Source organism: Erythranthe guttata, chromosome 4 (genome assembly GCF_056151865.1).
Source record: "Erythranthe guttata isolate IM_541 chromosome 4, IM_541, whole genome shotgun sequence".
In the NCBI taxonomy this organism is placed as follows: Eukaryota; Viridiplantae; Streptophyta; class Magnoliopsida; order Lamiales; family Phrymaceae; genus Erythranthe; species Erythranthe guttata.
The window spans coordinates 6,996,959-7,017,117 of NC_142536.1; the positions used below are offsets into that span (position 1 = coordinate 6,996,959).

A 20,159-nucleotide genomic window follows, 5' to 3' on the forward strand; every position below is an offset into this window, starting at 1 on the left:
ATTTAAGTTTAGTGTGTCGATTGTGATGTTTACATTTTATATTTGTGGTACTTATCATGTTGGTTTTTTGCAATATGTTTTTGTAGTTTGGTGTTTGCAGTCTGTTATACAATGTTTGTACATTTAAATTGTAGTTAACATTTGCATACCGTATATTTGTACGTACATTTAGATATTTTCTCATACTTTGCACGTTGATTTATTTTTTATTCGAAATGGTTGGTTATTATGGCATAAGCAGATAATGGACTCTTGTGCGTACCTTTTGATGAAACAACAAGATGAAGAGCATTTTGCAAGCGGCGTAGACCACACACGTATGGGGAATAGTCTGATATTCCCCAGCTTGCTTCTGGTATATATAATCTAATCTTGTTTATAAGTCTTAAACACAAAATTGGTAATGTAAGTAATATCTTATGTTTTTTCAGGGAGTTATACGAAAAAATATGAAACCAACTCAAATGGTACAACACTTCATGACGGGAAAGGATGTGACCAATTTCCGTTACTTACTTTTCCCGTTAAACTCAGGTGAAGGTCCCATGAACATAATACCCCACTGGACTCTACTTGTTTATGATAGGATTAACTGCTCGTGGGAGCATTTCAACTCCTCATTGCCTAGAAGATTGGACGGAAAAGAAGATCCATTCTTGGTTGATGCCAAATAAATGAAGAGTTTCATGCAGATTGCAAATGGGAAGATGAAATTTGGTATTAAGTCAAAGGCCAAATTAGTTTCCGTTTTGACATCACCACAACAAAAGCCTGATTCAGTTGACTGCGGGATGTTCGTCCTTTATATCGCACGACAATTTTGTCGCCAACAACCCTTAGACATTAAAGATGCACAAAATGGGGTATGCGCATTACGAAGTGACTTTGTTCATCAATTCTTAAACGATGAACACACTGGGAAGTTAGATTAGCGCATAATGATCAGATTTTAGAAACTACCTTGAACTCTTGCTATTTTGGATATTTAGTTTGGTTACATTTTGATACAATTATAATTTTGCAGTTGGTAAAACATCCTTGTATTATCCTATAATTTGAGGTACTCTATTAATTGTTGATATTTTGGTACCTGAACTTAGTTGACGTACTTTTCTCGTTGTTTATGTTACTTTTTTATGTTTGCAATTTCAATTTTCGCTAATTACTAAGTAGGACAGTTTAAAAAATAAGACAATTACTAGTTTTACACGTTTGCTCCTTAAAGTATAATATTATGCGTTGTGTTTTACACATATTGTTTGCTAACTAGTGCAACGAGCGATGTAATGAACCAAACAAAGTTGGTAGTTTCACTGAACGCTGTAAAAGTTTATAGTTTGTTATTTGCTTTTTGTTGTTTGGTGTTTACAACATAAAAGATGGAGGTATGTATTTGTGGAATAACTTCGTGTTTGTTGTCTGTAGCAAATTTACCATTTGCTAAATGGTAAAACATGAACATAAGCTAATCAAAACATGAACATAAGCTAATCAAAATTTACCATTTGTTAAATTGTTCATTTCATTATAAATGGTAAAACATCAACATAAGCTAATAAAAAATAAACAAAAAAAAAATTCAAAAATAGAAGCTTGAAAATGATAGCACAAGTTCTTAAATGAAACATAAAAAACATAACCAAAAAGCATCACCCCTAAGAATACATCGGATTCGTACAAGACTTCTTGTTGTGTTCACCGAGTTCTTTACATCTCCCGCATCTTATTTTCCTCTTTATCTTCTCGCCAATAGACGGTATCCTCTTCTTCTTTGGTCTACCACGACGTGTTTTAAATTCAGGAGAGCAAACACAATACATCATACCTGAACACCAATTTTGTGGAGAACGATAAACTGCAAACAATATTGAACGAAAATTAAGTTGTAAAAACGACAATTAATAAATCGAAAATTCAAAACAACAAACATCAATTGACAACCATTTGCGTATAATTCAATTTCATGTTGATTGCATCCGATACTTTCTTCATCGATACCAATACATCATACCTGAACACCAATTTTGTGGAGAACGATAAACTGCAAACAATATTGAACGAAAATTAAGTTGTAAAAACGACAATTAATAAATCGAAAATTCAAAACAACAAACATCAATTGACAACCCTTTGCGTATTATTCAATTTCATGTTGATTGCATCCGACAATTTCTTCACCGATACCAATACATCATACCTGAACACCAATTTTGTGGAGAACGATAAACTGCAAACAATATTGAACGAAAATTAAGTTGTAAAAACGACGATTAATAAATCGAAAATTCAAAACAACAAACGTCAATTGACAAACCTTTGCGTATAATTCAATTTCATGTTGATTGCAGGCCAAAAAAAAGGATTCACTAATTATCAACACCGACTCTCGCGTTTAATTGTAATACGATCGTATTGGTTTCTCGAACTCTTCATGATGATCTCATATTTCCCTTGAATCGACTAAGATCTGTTTTCCAAGCGTCTTACACGATACTCTGCCTTCAATCGTGATTACTGGGATTTGATTTCCCAACTTTACGTAAATAACTGAATCCCCTAAAATATGTTTATTCAATAAGGGTACTTATGTCTATATATTCTTTTTATTATTTAATTTATATTATTTTTTTATGTGAAAGGACCTAGGCCTATATTCATCTAACAACTAGGACTTCTACCTATATAAGTCCAAAATAAGGGGTGTCTAGCAAATTTCCCCTAAAAATAAAGTCAAAACCCAACTTCAAAATCTGAGGTTTTTAATAAGTACGCAAGACAACACCTGTAGAAATAACTTACGCATGAATATGGATATTTTTTGCCGTTTGTGCTATTTGCTAGAGAATATGGGTGGGTTGTTACCGACGAGGAATGTTGTTGTCGAAGAACAAGTAGCAATTTTTTTGTTTATCTTGGCCCATCACGAGAAAAACGTTGTTTGTCAAACTACTTTTCTACGGTCCGGTTACACTATAAGTAAATACTTTAACCGAGTTCTTAAAGCATTATTGAAATTACACTCCTTACTTCTCGTCAACCCGGAGCCCGTTGATGAAGATTGTGAGGACGAGAGATTTTCCTACTTTAAGGTGAATTTGAAAAGTACATTTTACCATAATATTATCTCACATTCAATAATTAATAAATTTACCATTCAACCCCTATTTCATTTTCACATTCATTGAATAGGGTGCCTTAGGTGCTTTAGACGGAACGTACGTAGCTGCTAGGGTTGCAAAGGCTGACAAACCTCGTTATAGAAATAGAAAGGGAGATGTTTCAATCAATTTCCTCGCTGTTTGCGATACGAACATGAATTTTATTTTTCTCTTAACGGGTTGGGAAGGATCAGCCGCCGACAACCGGATTCTCCGCGACGCGGTTACGAGGCAAAATGGTTTAAAAGTGTCTATCGGTATAACTATATTACATTCCCTAATTGCGTTTAATATGTTCCTCGTTAATTGTCATTCTTAACTAATCATTAACAACCATCTTATATACCACCGTGCCAGGGAACTACTACTTGGTCGATTGTGGGTATACCAACGGGGATGGGTTTTTGGCCCCGTATAGGGGTCTTAGATACCATCTTCAAGAGTTTGGAACTTCAGCCAATGTCCCTCAAAATCACAAAGAATTTTTCAATTTAAAACATGCAAAAGCTCGTAATATCATCGAGTGGTCATTTGGGCTACTAAAATCAAGATGGGGAATACTTAGGAGTGCGGCGTATTATCCAATCAAACAACAAAACCGTATTATAATGGCTTGTTGTCTTCTTCACAACTTTATACGTACTAATAACGATTGCGACCCCGAGGAAGAGAGGGTTGTTTTGCAAACTAGAAATAACCACGAGTATCAAGAAGATCAAGTGATTGAGAACGTGGAGGCCTCGGAACATTGGACTGATTGGAGAGATACTTTGGCGTTGAACATGTATCATCATTGGTTGGCATCTCGATGAGTGTATAACATAGATTTTTTTTTCAATTTTATGATACAATTGTGTGAATGTTTTAGACTCTTTTAATTTTTAGTAGCTAATGAATGTATTGTATGTTATATATCAAAATATGTTATTATTATGACTTGACTATTAAATGCCAATAAATATTAATTTTCATTCACAATATCTATTACAGGCCATCAATATGGATGGAATTACAATTTCACAGAAATCCCAAAACACAAAAGGTCGTACCACAAACACACGCCGGACTTGGACCTTTCCGGAAGAACAATGTTTACTTGTTGCATTAAAAGAAATAGTCACTAGCAGATGGAAATGCGACAACGGATTCAAGACGGGATATCTTGGGGTCCTCGAACTCCACATGAATCAAACATTCCCCGGGACCGATCTGAAGGCGGTTCCGCACATTAATAGCAAAATTCATGTGTGGAAAAAATTGTACGGCTCATTAAGCACAATGATGTCGCGTTCCGGGTTTGGATGGAATGATTCTACCAACACGATCGATGTTGCCGATGATCAAGTTTGGAACGAATATGTTAAGGTAAAGTATAAATTTTTAATTATGTTAGTCGTAATTTGAAACAATACTTAAAATAATTTAGGGAACCACCATACTAAAGTAAATATTTTTTTTTCATCTATTTTCATGACGGTTCATTTTTAGTCGGATGCCCAAGCACGTACAATGCGTTACAAATCTTGGCCATACTATAAGGATTGGCTCATCATATTTGGCAAAGACCGTGCCACGGGTGAAAATGCGGAGGTGTTCGCGGATGTAGTAAACGACTTATTAACTAATGACAACGATAACGCTCATGTTTCCATCGGTGGTGAATATGTGCCGGATGTTAACTACAATGATAACAACGATGATGCCTCCGACAACACGTCATCTTGGCATGCGGGGTCTACACCGACCCAAACGAAGAAGACGAAGGGTAAGAAACGACCCCGACAAGATTCATTGGACCGAGAGTTAATGGGGATGATTGGGAATTTTTTTGACAAAACTGAGGTACGGTTGGGTGAAATGGTGAAACGTTTGGGGTTTGAGCATGATGCGGCTACGTTGAGGAAGAGTGTATTCGACGCGCTTGGCCCGATTCCGAATTTAAGCGTGGAAGACAAATTAAATGTGACCAAGCACATTTGCACGACGAACAAAGAACTAGTAGACATATTCCATGGTTTGAACGACGAAAACAAAGCTGTCATGGTAAGGATGATTCTCGATGGTCGTTACTAGCCGTTGTTTGTAATATTTTGTCGTTTATTTTCGTTGTCTATATTTGATGGCTGATGGCTGTTTGTTTGCTATGTAATAATACTTTTGTAGGTACTGGTACATTTTAAATTCTGAAAAAACATATGTATTTTGTTATGACTATTTTTAGTATTAGGTCTTTAATTTTTTTGATATATTTTAATGTTACTTATGTTGCCGTAGTAGCCATTATGTTGTGGTTAAGGGTACATTTTATATGTATGAAAATTTGTATGTTATATAAATTTAAAATAAACATAAAAAACCAATAGAAAAACATACTGTCAAAGGCAAACTGTCATCTTGAATGCAAATAATAAACATAACTTTATAGGAAAATATACTTAAATACCAAAATTAAAATAAAAAAGCAACTACAAAAATAAACTTATGCCAATAATTGGAAAATGGCATGTGCACATAATGCCGTTAAGCAATGAAAAAAAAAGTTTGCCCTTGACTGGTTAAAGGTTGACTAAAGATTTTTCGGATTTGCAAACGAGTAACCCAATGGGTCGTTCGATGCGGTAGAACTCATGCTCATCTTACCTTTCATCTTAGTGGAAAACTCGGAGTTGGATTGAATTCTACGGACTTGGTTTAAAGTTTCCTTCACGGTTTTTAACTTTCTTCCATTAGTATTAGCTGTGCTACATTGGGTACCGGCGGACTCCTCCGAATCCGATGCATAATTGGCATATTCCAACTTTTTAGGTGGCAACACATTGTTAACGTTCACCGTTGTCGGACGTCTACGAAATGGAATCGAGTTTGTCGCACACCCTCCGATATTATCCCCGCTTCCGTCGGACGACACCTCAATCACTTCGGGTTCCTCCTTCGTCTTCATACCACCGAATATCGAGGTAAGCTCGTACATTTTCGACTCACCATAAGTTTGATAAGCGGCGGCGAATGAATGCTCCTACATTGCAAATGTTATTGCTTGTCTATTTCAAAATCCAAAAATGAAGCGATGAACCAATAAAAAAAATAAAGAATTACTAACCTTTATTATTAAACCCCATGCTCGATCCGATGCATACACTTTATTAGTATCGGAATCGTATGTAACAGTTGGGTACGACAATATTGAGTTGAATGTGTAGTACCTTTTCGTCAGAAGATCCAATCTTTTCATGCAATATGTGTAAGGAAAATACAAACTGTATTCATCACGAATTGCATCTACGGCGAGTAGCAAAGTTGATATATTTGACCGCCCGTCGACAAAATTACCAACCTCCGCTTGCGAACTTACATAGCCAATGAAAAAATTGTCCACTGATTCATCCCACTCTAGCTCGTACAAGTAGTCCGATTGACTAGTTGGGGTTTTTTTCTTTGGTGCCATTTTGATGGTATGTACTATATTTTGTATTGTGTGGTTCAATTAGTAAACTCAACCTAATTTTATAGCCAACTTCTAATAATGGTGAAAATGTCCATTCCCGAAAGTGTGTTGGAATAAGAGTGTTTGGGTGAAATTTTTTTTCATATTTCACTTTATGTCACTTTAACAAGAATCATATGATTTTGTGGGGATTTTATTCTCATTACTTTATTGACCATGTAAGTACATTTTCATTATATTCTCTGCAATAATATGGAATCAAGAACCCGTGAATGAATATTCAAATTACATTATCTTGCAATATATATATATAAGTAAGTAATATTACGAATATTATGAATATAGTAAGTAAGTATTATTTTGCAATATTATATATATATATATATATATATATATATATATATATATATATATATATATATATATATATATATATATATATACACGTGTGTATTAATGTCTGCCAATTGTAACATATATCTGTGTGCTCTAATGCAGGCTCTGTAAAATAATGTGTGTGTATTAATGACACAGTAAAATATATGTGTGTGTATTAATGCATTGTTTAAAATATATGTGTATGTATTAAGAAGAGCTCTGTAAAATACATGTGAGTGTATTTATGGGTTCTGTAAAATATAGGTGAGTGTATTAATGCATCGGTAATATATATGGGTGTATTAATGTTGCTGTAAAATATTTATGTGTGTATCAGCCTAAAAATTAGTCAGTTCTTGTAAATTAACAACATTCATTACAAGCTCAAAAATCAAAAAATGTTGACTCCTACCATAGATAATTAAATTCACACTTCAAAACATTTAACACAATTCAACTACTTTGCATCTTTTTTTACTATAAAAGAGGTCATGTATGCAAATGATTTCTCACAAATTACAAGTTTAAAGCCAAAATAACAACAAAAAACACAAGATAAGGCAAGCTATTGTAAATTGAAGAGGTTACTCATTTTTTAATAAATTTACCACAATTTATTTTTTTTGGTAATATCGTTGTTTTATTTTGCAGGTGTTACATTAAAAATGCCTATGACGAGGACTCAATTTCTCAACTCTATTTTGAACAAGGAGGATTGGCCGACCGAGTATGATGACTTCCTCATGGGGGAACTCGATCGGCTATGCATACCATTTGCATCGTTGGCCGACGGGGAATTTTTCGATACCATGGTGGTAGAGACGGCACGGATTTTCAATCAATGCTACGAGTTGGACATTCCGTTATTGACGATAAAAAACCGATAGCAAATTATACGCAACCGATTTGTTGATTTCGTCAAATACATCAACAAACCGGGGGTAAACTACAACATAGCAAGGAACCGGATCACGGTTGAGCCCACTCGCATTCATTCACCACGTCATGGTATGCATGTTACTAACGAAGCACAAATCTTTTAATTTTTTCCAACTCTATACTTTGTATTTTAATACTAGACATCGGATGTTCATATGTTTCTCAAGGAGACTACGATAGAGAGGGGTTTTAAGAGATTCGGGTTCCCGTACTACGACATATGTGTGAAGATATTTGAGGAGAAGCGGGCATCACCAATCAATTTCGGGGAAGTTCCCGGATTTACCCCACACCTACCAATGGAACTAGATAACGACGAGGACGGAATGAACGAGGAACCGGAACAAGTTCCAAACTTCATTCTAGTACCCGATCGGAATGAGGATGACATGTATGTGCCTCCCGAATTTAATGAGGAACCCCTACCATTGGACGTTATGTACCCCGACGGATATCGTCATGATATGTACGGGCATGCTTTGGACGACGACAATGACAATGGATCGAATGGCGAAAATTCGGGAGTAATAGATCCTTAAATTCCTATATTTACATATGAATGGAGTGCACCTTTTTTTCCCCCTAATTGGCACATGATGTAATTCATCGAGTTTTCCCTATGTCTAGTGCCAACGGATGGTAGACATTTACTAATTGTATTGTCGTTATGTAATGGTAGTATGGTACTCCACTATTTCCCTACGGATTTCTCAACTACTCTTACCAAATTATCATATAATGTGTACTATATAAACACAATATTTAACAACTTAACAAAATATGGTCATTTAAAACACGAACTAAATTTACTTTTGTTCAATAGATCAATACAACTTCAAGTTCTACTAAAAAGAAAGAAAAAAAAGAAAAAAAACCCCACATAGGCTATAATTAGTTCTTAGCATACATGTAGTTCTTACATAAAGTAATCAATAATTCCCAAGAAACAAACAAATCCTACAATGGCAATTGAACCATATAGGGGATCAAGCAACATAACCAAAACACATGCTAGACATACAAAGCAAGTTAATTTGTATTTTTTCTTATTTTCCTTATCCTTAATGGCACTACAAGAAAAACTAGTTTCAGTGACCAAATTCTCAGCGACCATAACTAAATGGTCACTGAATGTTCACATTTAGTGACCAAACGTAATTTTGTAGCAAAAGTGGGAAGGGTTAAATTTTGTTGCGACCACCGAACATTTGGTAGCTATAAGTGGTCACTAATAGTTAAACATCTTATAGCAACTAAAATTAAAGTTTGTAGCGACAATTTTTATGATCACTATAACTTAGTGTTAATTGTGACCAATTTAAGATCAATTTTTTTTACGGTTGCTACGAGTCTTTAATTTAATTATTAACAACCATTTAATTGGGTTGCTAGCAACCACTTGAATTTGGTTACTATGAAACTACTTACGGAAATCAATTCGATTTGGTCACCAGACAAATCAAGAAAGTAAAAGAAAGATAGGGCGAAAATGCAAATAATGAAAAAATACAGCCATATCTTTCTTTCGTTTCATCACACAACATTCTGTTACTCTCTCCGCTCTCTTTCTCTCGATCTCTACGAATTCTCGCATAATATTACAGAAAATCAAGAAAAAATTATCTCTTAATTTCTTCATTGTGTTTGCACCAAAATCCCTCTTATATTACCTCTTTTGTTTTCCCCAAAAGTATTCGCCTATTTCACCCAATTTCCCCAAGCCCTACTTCCTATCACTATTCAAAAAAATTCAAATTCTATAAAGGAGATTCGGAAGATTTGATTACAGGAAAAGATTGGGGACTTGAAAACATAATTTCAGATTTGGGTTTTAAGGAAAAACAATGGTTTGGAGACCTTCGAGAATGAATCTCGTCGATCAGGGCATACAGAGCGGTGCTGAGAGCAACACGTCAGACTTTTGCCGGCGACACCATTATGCTCCGTGAGTCCGTCGCCGAAGCCCGGAAGAAATTCGAGGAGAACTGTCTCGTGACCTCCCCTGCCGATCTCAACCGCCATCTCGAGGAGGCGAATGAGGCCACCCGCTTCATCTCAACCATGATCGTTCAGGCCAAGCTCAACGATCGCGGAGGTTATGGTATGACTAAGAACAAACCCTCTTCTCCGAACTCCAACCCAATTCCCACCTCCCTTTTCCCTTTTCCTTTTTTCTTTTCTTCTTATGATGTAATTGTGCACGCCAGGTGTTTGTCAAAAGTTCTATTGGGCAAAACACTACTTATCATGGCTTATTATCTTGAAAAATGAACAAAAATTTGCACGCCGAAATTTGGTATGAAATTCAGCCTGCTCGCCGGAAAGGGAAATAAAATCTGCTACGCATCTGTTTTCGGAGCCAAAATCAAAGGGCTTGGAATGTGAATTTGGGAATCATTCCTTCTCGAAACTCGCAGAGGACCTCGAAAACTGTGAGTAAGTGTTTAATTGTTTCCAATTCGAGCACGTGTTATAGACTTTTAGGGGTCGGAATCAGACGACAGCGAATCTGTCAAAAAAAGGGCAGTTTTGCCTAATCATCATACGGAGCTGTTTTTGTTATGTTGGAGTTATAATTTAGGCTATGTGTCTTCTGATGTTTTGTATATTGAGTTGTGAGGTTTGATTTGGTATATTATTTGGTCGATTTGGATAACTCTACAAATTGTTATGATTTTTCAAATAAACTGTGACAGCAAACAAGTTTGTCCAAAACAATTCTGGCAGTTTTCTGTATTCAACTTTTCGGGCTGTTATTGATGTGTTATCTTAGTAATTGGGGGTTGGTATCTTCATCACAATTGTAGATAAAGTTGTGAGCTTTTATTTGGTATATTGTTTTCCCAATTTGGATAAGCGTACGGCCTGCTACGATTTTTGGAAGAAAATGTGACAACAAATAACGTTGGTTTCTAGTTTAATGTCCATAGTTAGCATCTATCTGTGTCATTAGTTATTTGAGTCATTAGTTATCTGAAATTTGTCTTATGCACATTGAGCAAGAAGTTTAAAGTAATGTGATCGAAGGTGAAGCTTAAGAAACTAATGGATTCTTATTTCAGGTGCGTCATACGTGGTTGTGTACCTAAGAAAATTCGGTCTATGATGTTGCTTTTGGTGCTAACTCGAGGTGAGAAGACTTTGTTATTTGAGAAAGACTTTGTTAGTTATTTCTTCAAGTTATATAACCAAATTTAACCCGACAGCTATGTTGGCGAAATTCTGAGAAATAGTAAACCTTCTGCCGCACCTGTTTTCGGAGTCGAAATCAAAGGGTTTGGAGTGAGATTTTCGAATCAGTCTCTTCACAAAACTCGTCGAGGACCTTGATAATTATATGTAAGTGTTAAATTGCTTCTAATTCGAGCAAGTTTTATAGCCTTTTAGATATGAGAATTTGACGGCAGTGAGTCTGCCAAAAACAGGGCAGTTTTGATGAATCATATTCTTTGGGTTTTATTACCGTCTTAGGATAATAATTTGGGATATATTTACTAAGTAAACTTTTAGATGAAGTTGTCAGCTTTGATTTGGTATATTGTTTGGCCAATTTGGATAACTTTACAAATAGTTATGAATTTTACAATAAATTGTACCAGAAAAGAGAATTTATCCGAAATTCTGGCAGTTTTCTGTAATCATCTTTTGGGCCTGTTTTGAATATGCTGGGATCATAATTTGTGATCAGAGTCTCAGTGAACATGTAGATGCAGTTGTTAGCTTTCATTTGGCATATTACGTTCCCGATTCGGATAATCGTACCAATTGTTATGATTTTTCAAAGAAATTGTGGAAACAAATGTTTTAAACCTTTGTTTCGAGAACTTGTCAAACAAACACGAGTCAACTCCGTACCATGTGAATTGATGCCTGGAGTGTGTTGTATTTGGTAAATAGAACGCCATAGAAATTGTGTATTATGTTCGATTGTCAATTATGGCATAAGATTTAAGTTAGGATGTTTATATGAAATAGAACCGAATAGTAAACGATTATGTTAACATTCGATAACTTATTTAATTCTAATATTTGCTAGGTGTTGAGTATATTTATGCTCTCATTCAAGACTTGAGCATGACTCGAGAGTGAGGTGTTTTTATAGCACTTGCATGGGACTTCAGGTGAGGATCTCTATTTCTTGATTCGGGAATTATTCGAGTAATTTCTCATCCCGATTCCTTGATTACTCAATTGAGTTCTTTTATCTACCTTGAATAATTCAACGAGTTTCAATTTGTTTATCTATCAATTCGGAATTGTTTCACATCTTTACTTGTATACTAGTTGGAACCACTTCTATTATGATTCCAAATGATTTGTTTCTACAGTGGTTCATTGAACGCAAATCGTTCTTTTCTCGACTCTTGGACCATTTAGGATTATTGTATTTCGATAGTGAGCGTCACAATTTTATTCTTTGGTACCATATATTTTGTTCTCTCTTTTGTTACTACAAGAAGCTGGCTTTTTGTTGACATGTATAAATTTAAACAATACTCTTATTTTAGATGGAGCTGATACAGAAAATAATATTAGATTATCGGGTGTTGCTCACGTTTATACGAGATTTATTTATCGTGGATCCAGGTATACTTAGTATTATGTACTTTGATTGCATACTTGGAATTGATTCTATCATATGATTTCTTATTTTCTAATTGATTTTGTTTTTCCCTTTTTCAGGTTGGACTTTTCAGGTTGGACTGGTTGGACTGTTTGATGAAGTGAAAGAACGTTATCGTGGAAGTCATATTTGTTGTCGCTTAACAATTTATGAAGTGGAGTTTATAATGAAATAATTATAGTAATATTTCTTATTATTTGGAATGATTGATTTATTATTGTATTTAGTACGATAGATTGAAATTATAATATTCACATTTGATTGCAATCTTTAGTTTTATTTTAGTTTTTTTTTACAGCCACTTTTGCAAATAAACATTAATGATTAATGCAATCAACTAATTATTGGGTAAATTTAATAATTGTCGAAACCATGTAAAAACTATTGCAACCAATAATATGGTCACTATATGTATATATTTTAGCAACCAACAGATATATTATTTATAAACCAATATATACCGTCACTATATGTATATTATGTAGCAACCAAAAAATGTGGTGGCCAAATATATATCCTATAGCAACAATAAAATATGGTCACTATACGCATATATCATTTAGTGACCAAAATTATATGGCCACTATATATGTTGCTATAGCAACCATATTAATATTATTGCCACCATAAAATTTACATTAGCGAGTTTAAAACTGGTCGTTAATAATTATATTTTTAGTGACCATTATTAGTTCGCCGCTAAATCTCATCTTTTAGCGTCCAATTAATTTTTTTGTCACTGAGTACTTTTAGTAGCTACCCTGTTGTGACCACCGGTGACCAAGCTTAATTTAGTCGCTAGAAGTTTTAACTACCATTTTCTAACTTTTAGCGACCATTCAAAATCGTCACTAAAACCAATATTTCTTGTAGTGTGGCTTGAAGTTGTGATTCTAAAAGGTTAATTTTTCGTAACAAACCTGGAATTATCTTCTTACTTCGGTCGCATATTTCCGGATCACACCACTCATAGAACTTGCATCGATTACCCTAAAAAAACCAATTAAAAAAGGCCAGAATATAATTTATTAATAAACCCCTTCAAAACTGCAAAAATAATGACCAAAACAAATACAATTCGGCAGGTGTGCAAAAACAATGACCAAAAACAATGACCAAATCAAAAAATTGGTCAACAAAATTGCAAAAACAATCTGTTAAAAAATTCGTTTTCGGCAGGTGACCAAATCAAATACAATTTTGATTTCCATCTCGTTTCATGACCAAATCAAATTCAATTTTGCAAAAAACAATGGATCTTACATCTCGTTTTGGGCAGGTGACAAAACGGCGCCCCGGGTTTAAAGAAGTCCAAGATGTTTGCACAAATGTTTGTAGCCCGCAACGACAAATGGGTGGGTGGTTTCGATTTCCATCCTCGGACTCATACCCATCTGCACGAAAACACCTACTATTGCTCATTATACTAGGGCCGACTCTGTTTTCGAATGGGTTTTGATGGTGTTATTTCGAGTTTGTATTTGTGCAGAGCCTGTTGCAGAGGTTAGGGTTTTTTGCCGATAGAGATGGTGATTTGGTAAAGTTGGGATTTTTTTTTTTTAATGCTTGTTTTGTGAATTTATTATTATTCATGGCTTTACACCGTGAATTTATTTGGTCAAGGAAAGAAATGTTGACCAAGGACGTAAATACATGTGAAATCAATAACAATCATTCAAACCAAATGAAAAAATTAGACTATCAATTATTAATAATCCTACAATCCAAAACGGTATTTTATGATACTAAATAGTAGTGAACAGTGCAATAATCTATAATCAATATTGATTTTACAATCCCATCACACCAACCAAAAGGGCCCTAATGGGACAATTAATAAGTGCCTCACAAGCTAATGCAACACGCAACTATGCGACATATATTTTATTTGCCCTAAAAAGTATAAGTGCCTCTTTAATGATATGTATTAGGACATTTTTTTGTGCCACAAGAAGACATTTTTGTTGTAGTGAACCTTACAAAAATGTAAAGACATTAGTTATGTAATGTTATGTTGAGCAATTACAATATTACCCCTCCTATAGTTTATGGAAAATATATGTGACTTTTAGTACTTAGATATATTTCAGTTAAAAAAAAATACAAATTAAAGTCACTATTTCCTTCATTTTTTTCCAACATAACTCATCTGCAAACATTACTTTGATGACTATTTACGCAATATTTAGCTTACTTTAATATTTTATTAAGTTGAGTATATATATCTTAAGATATAATGGCATATCAACTTTTTGTTATTAAAATCAATGAAGTAGACATATTTACGGAATTTCAATATATTGGGATTTGACTTACATTGAGTTAGATGTTTAGCCTGATTTAATCTCGTATTTTGAGATAATTGGTTTAACTAAAGAAAGGGTTCATATGTTAGAGCCTAGAGGTCCCTAGTTGTAAACATAATTAGATATGGGATACAACCCTAATATTTTTTTCTGAACTAAATCATTTTTACAAATAGACCCACATCCTTTACTTTTTTTTTATCCCAAATTTGCCCTCAACTTAAATCCATAAATTCTACACGTTTCTCCCAGATCTCTCTCTCTCTCTCTCTCTCTCTCTCTCTCTCTCTCTCTCTCTCTCTCTCTCTCTCTCTCTCTCTCTATCTCTCTCTCTCTCTCTCTCTCGTTTTCCCTCTCTCGTTCTCCCTCTTTCTTGTTCTCCCTCTCTCTCGTTCTCCATCTTTCGTATCTCTTTCTCTCGCTCTCCCTCTCCATCACTTCTCACCATTGCTGAGGGGACGATGGCTATGGCACAACTATAGCGGTGGAGGCGGTGTTAATAAGGGGATGGTTATGAAGGCAGGAGGCGACGACGACTATGGTGGTGGAGGTCAGTATGAGGCCGAGGTTTTAATTTGGTCGACGGCTAGGGTTTAATTTGGTCGACGGCTATAGGGGCTAGGGTTTAATTTGGTCGATGGCTAATGTTTAATTTGGTCAGATCTACGGTGGATGGTGGCTAGGTTTCAATTTGGTCGACGGCTAGGGTTTAATTTGGTTGACGGCTATGGCGGCAAGGGTTTAATTTGGTCGATGACTAGAGTTTAATCTGGCCGGCGGCTACGGTTGGTGGACGACTAAGTTTTTGAATGTAGTGTAGGGTTTAATTTGGTCGACGGCTATGGCGGCTAGGGTTTAATTTGGTCGATGGCTAGAGTTTAATTTGGTCGGCGGCTAGGGTTGGTGGACGACTAGGTTTTTGCAGGTACGGTTTGGCGGCGGCTGAAATTTGTTGACTGCTGTGATTTAACGGTGTTTGGAAGATGTTGGAAGTTAGGGTTTGACGGCGGCTGGGAGTTGGTGAATAATAAAGTTCGGAATAGTACACCACAATATACCGTAGTATACCATAACATACCATAGTATTTTTTAAAATTTGTTGTATTATTTGGCAAAAACGAAACTACATGTGTTTATAGATGACTACGACCGGAAAAAAAATTAAAAAAAAAATTATAATTTTCAATATTATGTAGAAAAAAAAGAAAAAAAAAATAGATTATTATAGTAATGGAAAAAAAACAAAAAGAGAAACGTATTGCACGTAAAAAAATAAAATAACAAAAATGCTAGATGCAAATTAAAAATATTAAATAATACCATAGTACACCATAGTACATCATATAATATTTACAATCTGATGTAATTTCGAATTTGTGAGTGAAATGAATTTTGATAAAGGATGTGAAGCAAATTTTGATTAGGCTCGTCATTTAGTTCTAATAAGGTTTGTCACCAAGGACTTATATCTTAAGACCCCTTAAAGAAATTAGGTATTCAATTGCTAATGTGGTTTGCTTAGGATTGCTATATAAAATTGAACTCATGTTAACAATTAGAGCCGGACATTATCGTGAAGTTAAAAAACAAGAGCAAAAATGCACCAATTTCAAATGAAAAATGAAGAAAAATGAAGTTAAAAAAAATAAGGCACATATAAGCTTTGTACCCTTACACAATAGGGGTAAAAAGGTAAAAGGAAAAAGACAACAAGAAAGTCAATGGGTGATCTGAGTATATTCAAATACAAAACAAAAATGATGGAGTATTTGGTACGTTTCGTAATTAAGGCGTGTGTTTGCGACACATCCCATAATTCAGAGGTGCAAAATGAACTTTGTCATAATAATAATAATAATAATAATAATAATAACAAAAAAAAAAAAAAAAAAAAAAAAAAGGAAAAGTGCTCTACTAATTGAAACCTCCGTCAAATGAAGAAATATCACTCAACAGCGCAACTATTCCTTGAGTCTCGATATGAAATGGATTTGAATGCTGAAAACACCAACTGACATTGTGATTATCGCCGGAATATCCCACCGCCTTACCTCACCACCATCGCCCGCCTTCCGCCGTCGCCCATAATGCCTTCAGTCGCTTCTCCATTGTGATTATCGACGGAGTAATTTGATATCCCACTTTCCTTCACCATTTCTCTGACGAGGTAAAAGTTTCAGATTGCATCTTCCAAATTCTATTATCCGATTGATTGATTAAATTTAAGTATGGAGATCTCATTGCCATTGGATCAAATCCAAAGCAGCTATAGATTCGCTTGTTCGCTGGTAAACCCCAGCCTTCTCAAACAGAAACTCCCAATTTCTGAAGTTTTTTCACTGAGTAAGAAAAGATGTAGATCCCCCTTTTCTCGGTTCAGGTGTTCTTTATTAGACCAAGGATTGAAACCCCGGCCAATGCCCAAACCTTTGAGAGAGCCCGAAAAGAATTTCAAGAAAGATAGCCGTTTAGAAGAAACCCGTTTGGATAATCCGAATTCACGTTCTGGAATTTGTGGGCAGATTGAGAAATTGGTTGTGTGCAAGAGGTATAACGAAGCTCTTGAATTGTTCGAGATTTTGGAATGCGAGAGCGATTTAGAATTAGATATTAACATCGACACTTACGATGCCTTGGTGAGTGCTTGCATTGGTCTGAGATCGATTAGGGGTGTGAAGAGGGTGGTCGGTCATATGCACGATTCGGGGGTTGATCTGGATGTGTACATGATGAACAGGGTGTTGTTGATGCATGTGAAATGCGGGATGATGATCGACGCACGCCGCCTGTTCGAGGAAATGCCCGAGAGAAATTTGATTTCATGGAATACGATAATTGGTGGACTTGTTGATTCGGGTGATTACGTCGATGCGTTCAGATTGTTCTTGATGATGTGGGAGGACACCTCGGATATTGGGTCTCGAACATTCGCGACTATGATCCGAGCATCGGCTGGCTTGGAGCTTATTTCTCCTGGGCAGCAGTTGCATTCTTGTGCATTGAAGATGGGATTGAGTGACGATGTATTCGTCTCGTGTACCATGATTGACATGTACAGCAAGTGCGGTAACATAGATGACGCGAGGTGTGTTTTCGATATGATGAGAGAGAAAACCACAGTAGGATGGAACAGTATCATCGCCGGTTATGCCCTTCACGGTTACAGCGAAGAAGCTCTGAGCATGTACCACGAGATGCAAGATTCCGGCGCTAAAATGGACCATTTCACGTACTCGATAATCGTGCGTGTTTGCACCAGGCTAGCCTCATTGGAGCACGCGAAGCAAGCCCACGCGGGTCTAGTTCGAAACGGGTTTGGCTCCGATACAGTGGCCAACACAGCACTCATCGACTTCTACAGCAAATGGGGAAGGATAGAAGATGCACGCAACGTGTTCGATAGAATGCCTCACAAAAATGTCGTCTCTTGGAATGCCCTGATATCGGGGTACGGCAATCACGGCCGTGGAGCCGAGGCAGTCGAGTTGTTCGAGCGAATGGTTCGTGAAGGAATGGTGCCCAATCACATCACTTTCTTGGCAGTTCTGTCCTCTTGTTGTTATTCGGGATTGTCCGATTATGGTTGGGGAATATTCCAATCGATGAGTAGAGATTACAAAGTGAAGCCTCGTGCAATGCACTACACATGCATGGTCGAGCTATTAGGTAGAGAAGGGCTGCTCGACGAAGCTTTTGCTTTGGTGAGAGACGCTCCGTTTAAGCCGACAGTAAATATGTGGGCAGCTTTGCTTACAGCTTGTAGGGTCCACAAGAATTTCGTACTCGGCAAACACGCAGCTGAGAAACTTTACGGAATGGGGCCTGAGAAACTATCTAATTACATTGTGCTACTGAATATTTACAACAGTGCTGGAAAATTGGAAGAAGCGGCCGAAGTTCTTAGAACATTGAGGAGGAAAGGTCTGAGAATGGTGCCTGCTTGTACTTGGATAGATATAAAGAAGCAGCAATTTGTTTTCTTTACTGGAGATAAATCGCATCCTGAAACGAAAAATATTTACGATAATTTGGATGATATTATGGCGAAAATATCTAAACGTGGGTATGTTGCTCAGGGGGGGAATTTGCTGCCCGATGTGGACGAACGAGAAGAATCGATGACACTTCATCATAGCGAGAAGTTGGCCGTTTCGTTTGGGCTTATTAGAACTCCGGATTCGACTCCGTTGCAACTTGTGCAGAGTCATAGGATTTGCAACGATTGCCATGGTGCGATTAAATTGATTTCGATGGTTTATGGAAGAGAAATTGTTGTGAGGGATGCTAGTAGATTTCATCGGTTTAAAGACGGCAGTTGTTCTTGCGGTGATTACTGGTGACACACCCGTTTATTTATTTATTTATTTATTTTACTTTTTTTTTTGAAATATAGGAATATTTATGTTTTAAGAATGATATCGTAAGCTCGTTTATTGAATAAAAATGTTTGCATTTGGTTATTTTGCGAAGAAACGTAACCGGTTTACCGGGATTGATATTTTTTATATGGCCTCAATCAACCTCTTGTTACTGTGACAATAATTCTGCAGATAATACTTTGTTATTCTCGCTGTTTCGTATCTTATTTTTGTACATTTGTGAATCTTACTTTTTTTTTTTTATCTGTTTTTCATTATTAATGCAACATCGTCGCAAATTCCGTGTGTATGATGTCGTCAATTTAGAAATTCGAGAAAAAAAAAAAAAACTCCCGCGTTGAAATCCCAGGTATGTTGTTTCTTATTAGTAGCCCACCTAACTGAATTAGTGATGCAGTTTAAAGAGTTCCAATAATTATACTTTGAACATCATACGATCTAATTTATATAATTTAATCACAATTAACAAATATTTATCTATTTTACGTTGTTTTTCTATGAATAATTCCTAACAAAAAACCGGGGGCGCTGTCCCGGAACCACCGTAAACATTTAACCAACTCTTATATCAAATCCTAACTCCGCCACTGCTGCCAATAATGAATGAATCCGACTCGAAAAACTGCTATTTCTTATTGCACATTCCCACTACAAATGCTATATATACAGTGTTACCCAAATTTCCAAATTGTCCCACAAAAATATAAAAAGTGTATCTGCAATATTTTCTTGATCACAAAATAAACTTAAAAAATGGCTGAAAATAATGAATCCCATCTTCTTTTCACCTGGAAAATAACTGTATATGGTCCAAAATTGTCTATGAAAACTATTCATACCACTCAGAATTCAGTGCAAGTAAAACTACATAGGGAATGCATACACACATGTAACATTCTAATACTGAATTCACAAGGTACCTGTTTCACA

The 20,159-nt window shown here is 35.8% G+C and overlaps 4 protein-coding genes and 2 long non-coding RNA genes across 12 annotated transcripts; 4 read left to right on the top strand and 2 right to left on the bottom strand.

Moving 5' to 3' along the window:
* Positions 1-623, top strand: LOC148771017 (uncharacterized). The gene is made up of 2 exons (XR_016031014.1): positions 1-355; positions 432-623. It is a non-coding gene; the product is annotated as an uncharacterized LOC148771017 (long non-coding RNA).
* An 890-nt stretch (positions 624-1,513) lies between these two features.
* Positions 1,514-2,729, bottom strand: LOC148771018 (uncharacterized). Its single transcript, XR_016031015.1, has 2 exons — positions 2,198-2,729; positions 1,514-2,041 (listed from the first exon to the last, which is right to left on the bottom strand). It is a non-coding gene; the product is annotated as an uncharacterized LOC148771018 (long non-coding RNA).
* Positions 2,730-2,798: 69 nt separating this feature from the next.
* On the top strand, positions 2,799-5,231 carry LOC148771019 (uncharacterized). Its single transcript, XM_088817447.1, has 5 exons — positions 2,799-3,089; positions 3,190-3,415; positions 3,516-3,942; positions 4,286-4,523; positions 4,647-5,231. Exons 1-5 carry the CDS (start codon positions 2,802-2,804, stop codon positions 5,229-5,231), a joined length of 1,764 nt encoding a protein of 587 aa, XP_088673573.1. The 5' UTR covers positions 2,799-2,801.
* A 188-nt stretch (positions 5,232-5,419) lies between these two features.
* Positions 5,420-6,631, bottom strand: LOC148771020 (uncharacterized). Its single transcript, XM_088817646.1, has 2 exons — positions 6,259-6,631; positions 5,420-6,174 (listed from the first exon to the last, which is right to left on the bottom strand). The coding sequence occupies exons 1-2, from the start codon at positions 6,601-6,603 to the stop codon at positions 5,725-5,727; spliced, it is 795 nt and encodes a 264-aa protein (XP_088673772.1). The 5' UTR covers positions 6,604-6,631; the 3' UTR covers positions 5,420-5,724.
* Positions 6,632-9,421: 2,790 nt separating this feature from the next.
* Positions 9,422-12,811, top strand: LOC105973265 (uncharacterized). Of its 7 annotated transcripts, XM_088816743.1 has the most exons (7): positions 9,422-10,021; positions 10,230-10,356; positions 10,983-11,050; positions 11,127-11,259; positions 11,957-12,041; positions 12,429-12,507; positions 12,618-12,811. In XM_088816743.1, exons 1-4 carry the CDS (start codon positions 9,859-9,861, stop codon positions 11,144-11,146), a joined length of 378 nt encoding a protein of 125 aa, XP_088672869.1. In that variant the 5' UTR covers positions 9,422-9,858; the 3' UTR covers positions 11,147-11,259; positions 11,957-12,041; positions 12,429-12,507; positions 12,618-12,811. The 7 variants fall into 7 exon arrangements, 4 of the variants coding, with proteins under 4 accessions (XP_088672869.1, XP_088672872.1, XP_088672868.1 ...); XM_088816746.1 differs by lacking the exon at positions 12,429-12,507; XM_088816742.1 differs by having other exon boundaries at positions 12,429-12,691.
* Positions 12,812-16,773: 3,962 nt separating this feature from the next.
* On the top strand, positions 16,774-19,389 carry EMB3141 (Pentatricopeptide repeat (PPR-like) superfamily protein). Its single transcript, XM_012975126.2, has one exon. The coding sequence runs from the start codon at positions 17,079-17,081 to the stop codon at positions 19,188-19,190; it is 2,112 nt and encodes a 703-aa protein (XP_012830580.2). The 5' UTR covers positions 16,774-17,078; the 3' UTR covers positions 19,191-19,389.
* The last annotated feature ends 770 nt before the right edge of the window (positions 19,390-20,159 follow it).

Coding starts and splice junctions, on each gene's coding strand:
- EMB3141 (XM_012975126.2), top strand. CDS start 17,079: ATGGAGATCTCATTGCCATTGGATCAAATCCAAAGCAGCTATAGATTC.
- LOC148771019 (XM_088817447.1), top strand. CDS start 2,802: ATGAATATGGATATTTTTTGCCGTTTGTGCTATTTGCTAGAGAATATG. Junction 3,090..3,189: donor AGAGATTTTCCTACTTTAAG/GTGAATTTGAAA, acceptor TTCATTGAATAG/GGTGCCTTAGGTGCTTTAGA. Junction 3,943..4,285: donor GATACTTTGGCGTTGAACAT/GTATCATCATTG, acceptor AGTCACTAGCAG/ATGGAAATGCGACAACGGAT.
- LOC148771020 (XM_088817646.1), bottom strand. CDS start 6,603: ATGGCACCAAAGAAAAAAACCCCAACTAGTCAATCGGACTACTTGTAC. Junction 6,175..6,258: donor CATGGGGTTTAATAATAAAG/GTTAGTAATTCT, acceptor TTTGCAATGTAG/GAGCATTCATTCGCCGCCGC.
- LOC105973265 (XM_088816743.1), top strand. CDS start 9,859: ATGCTCCGTGAGTCCGTCGCCGAAGCCCGGAAGAAATTCGAGGAGAAC. Junction 10,357..10,982: donor GAGGACCTCGAAAACTGTGA/GTAAGTGTTTAA, acceptor TTCTTATTTCAG/GTGCGTCATACGTGGTTGTG. Junction 11,051..11,126: donor GCTTTTGGTGCTAACTCGAG/GTGAGAAGACTT, acceptor TTAACCCGACAG/CTATGTTGGCGAAATTCTGA.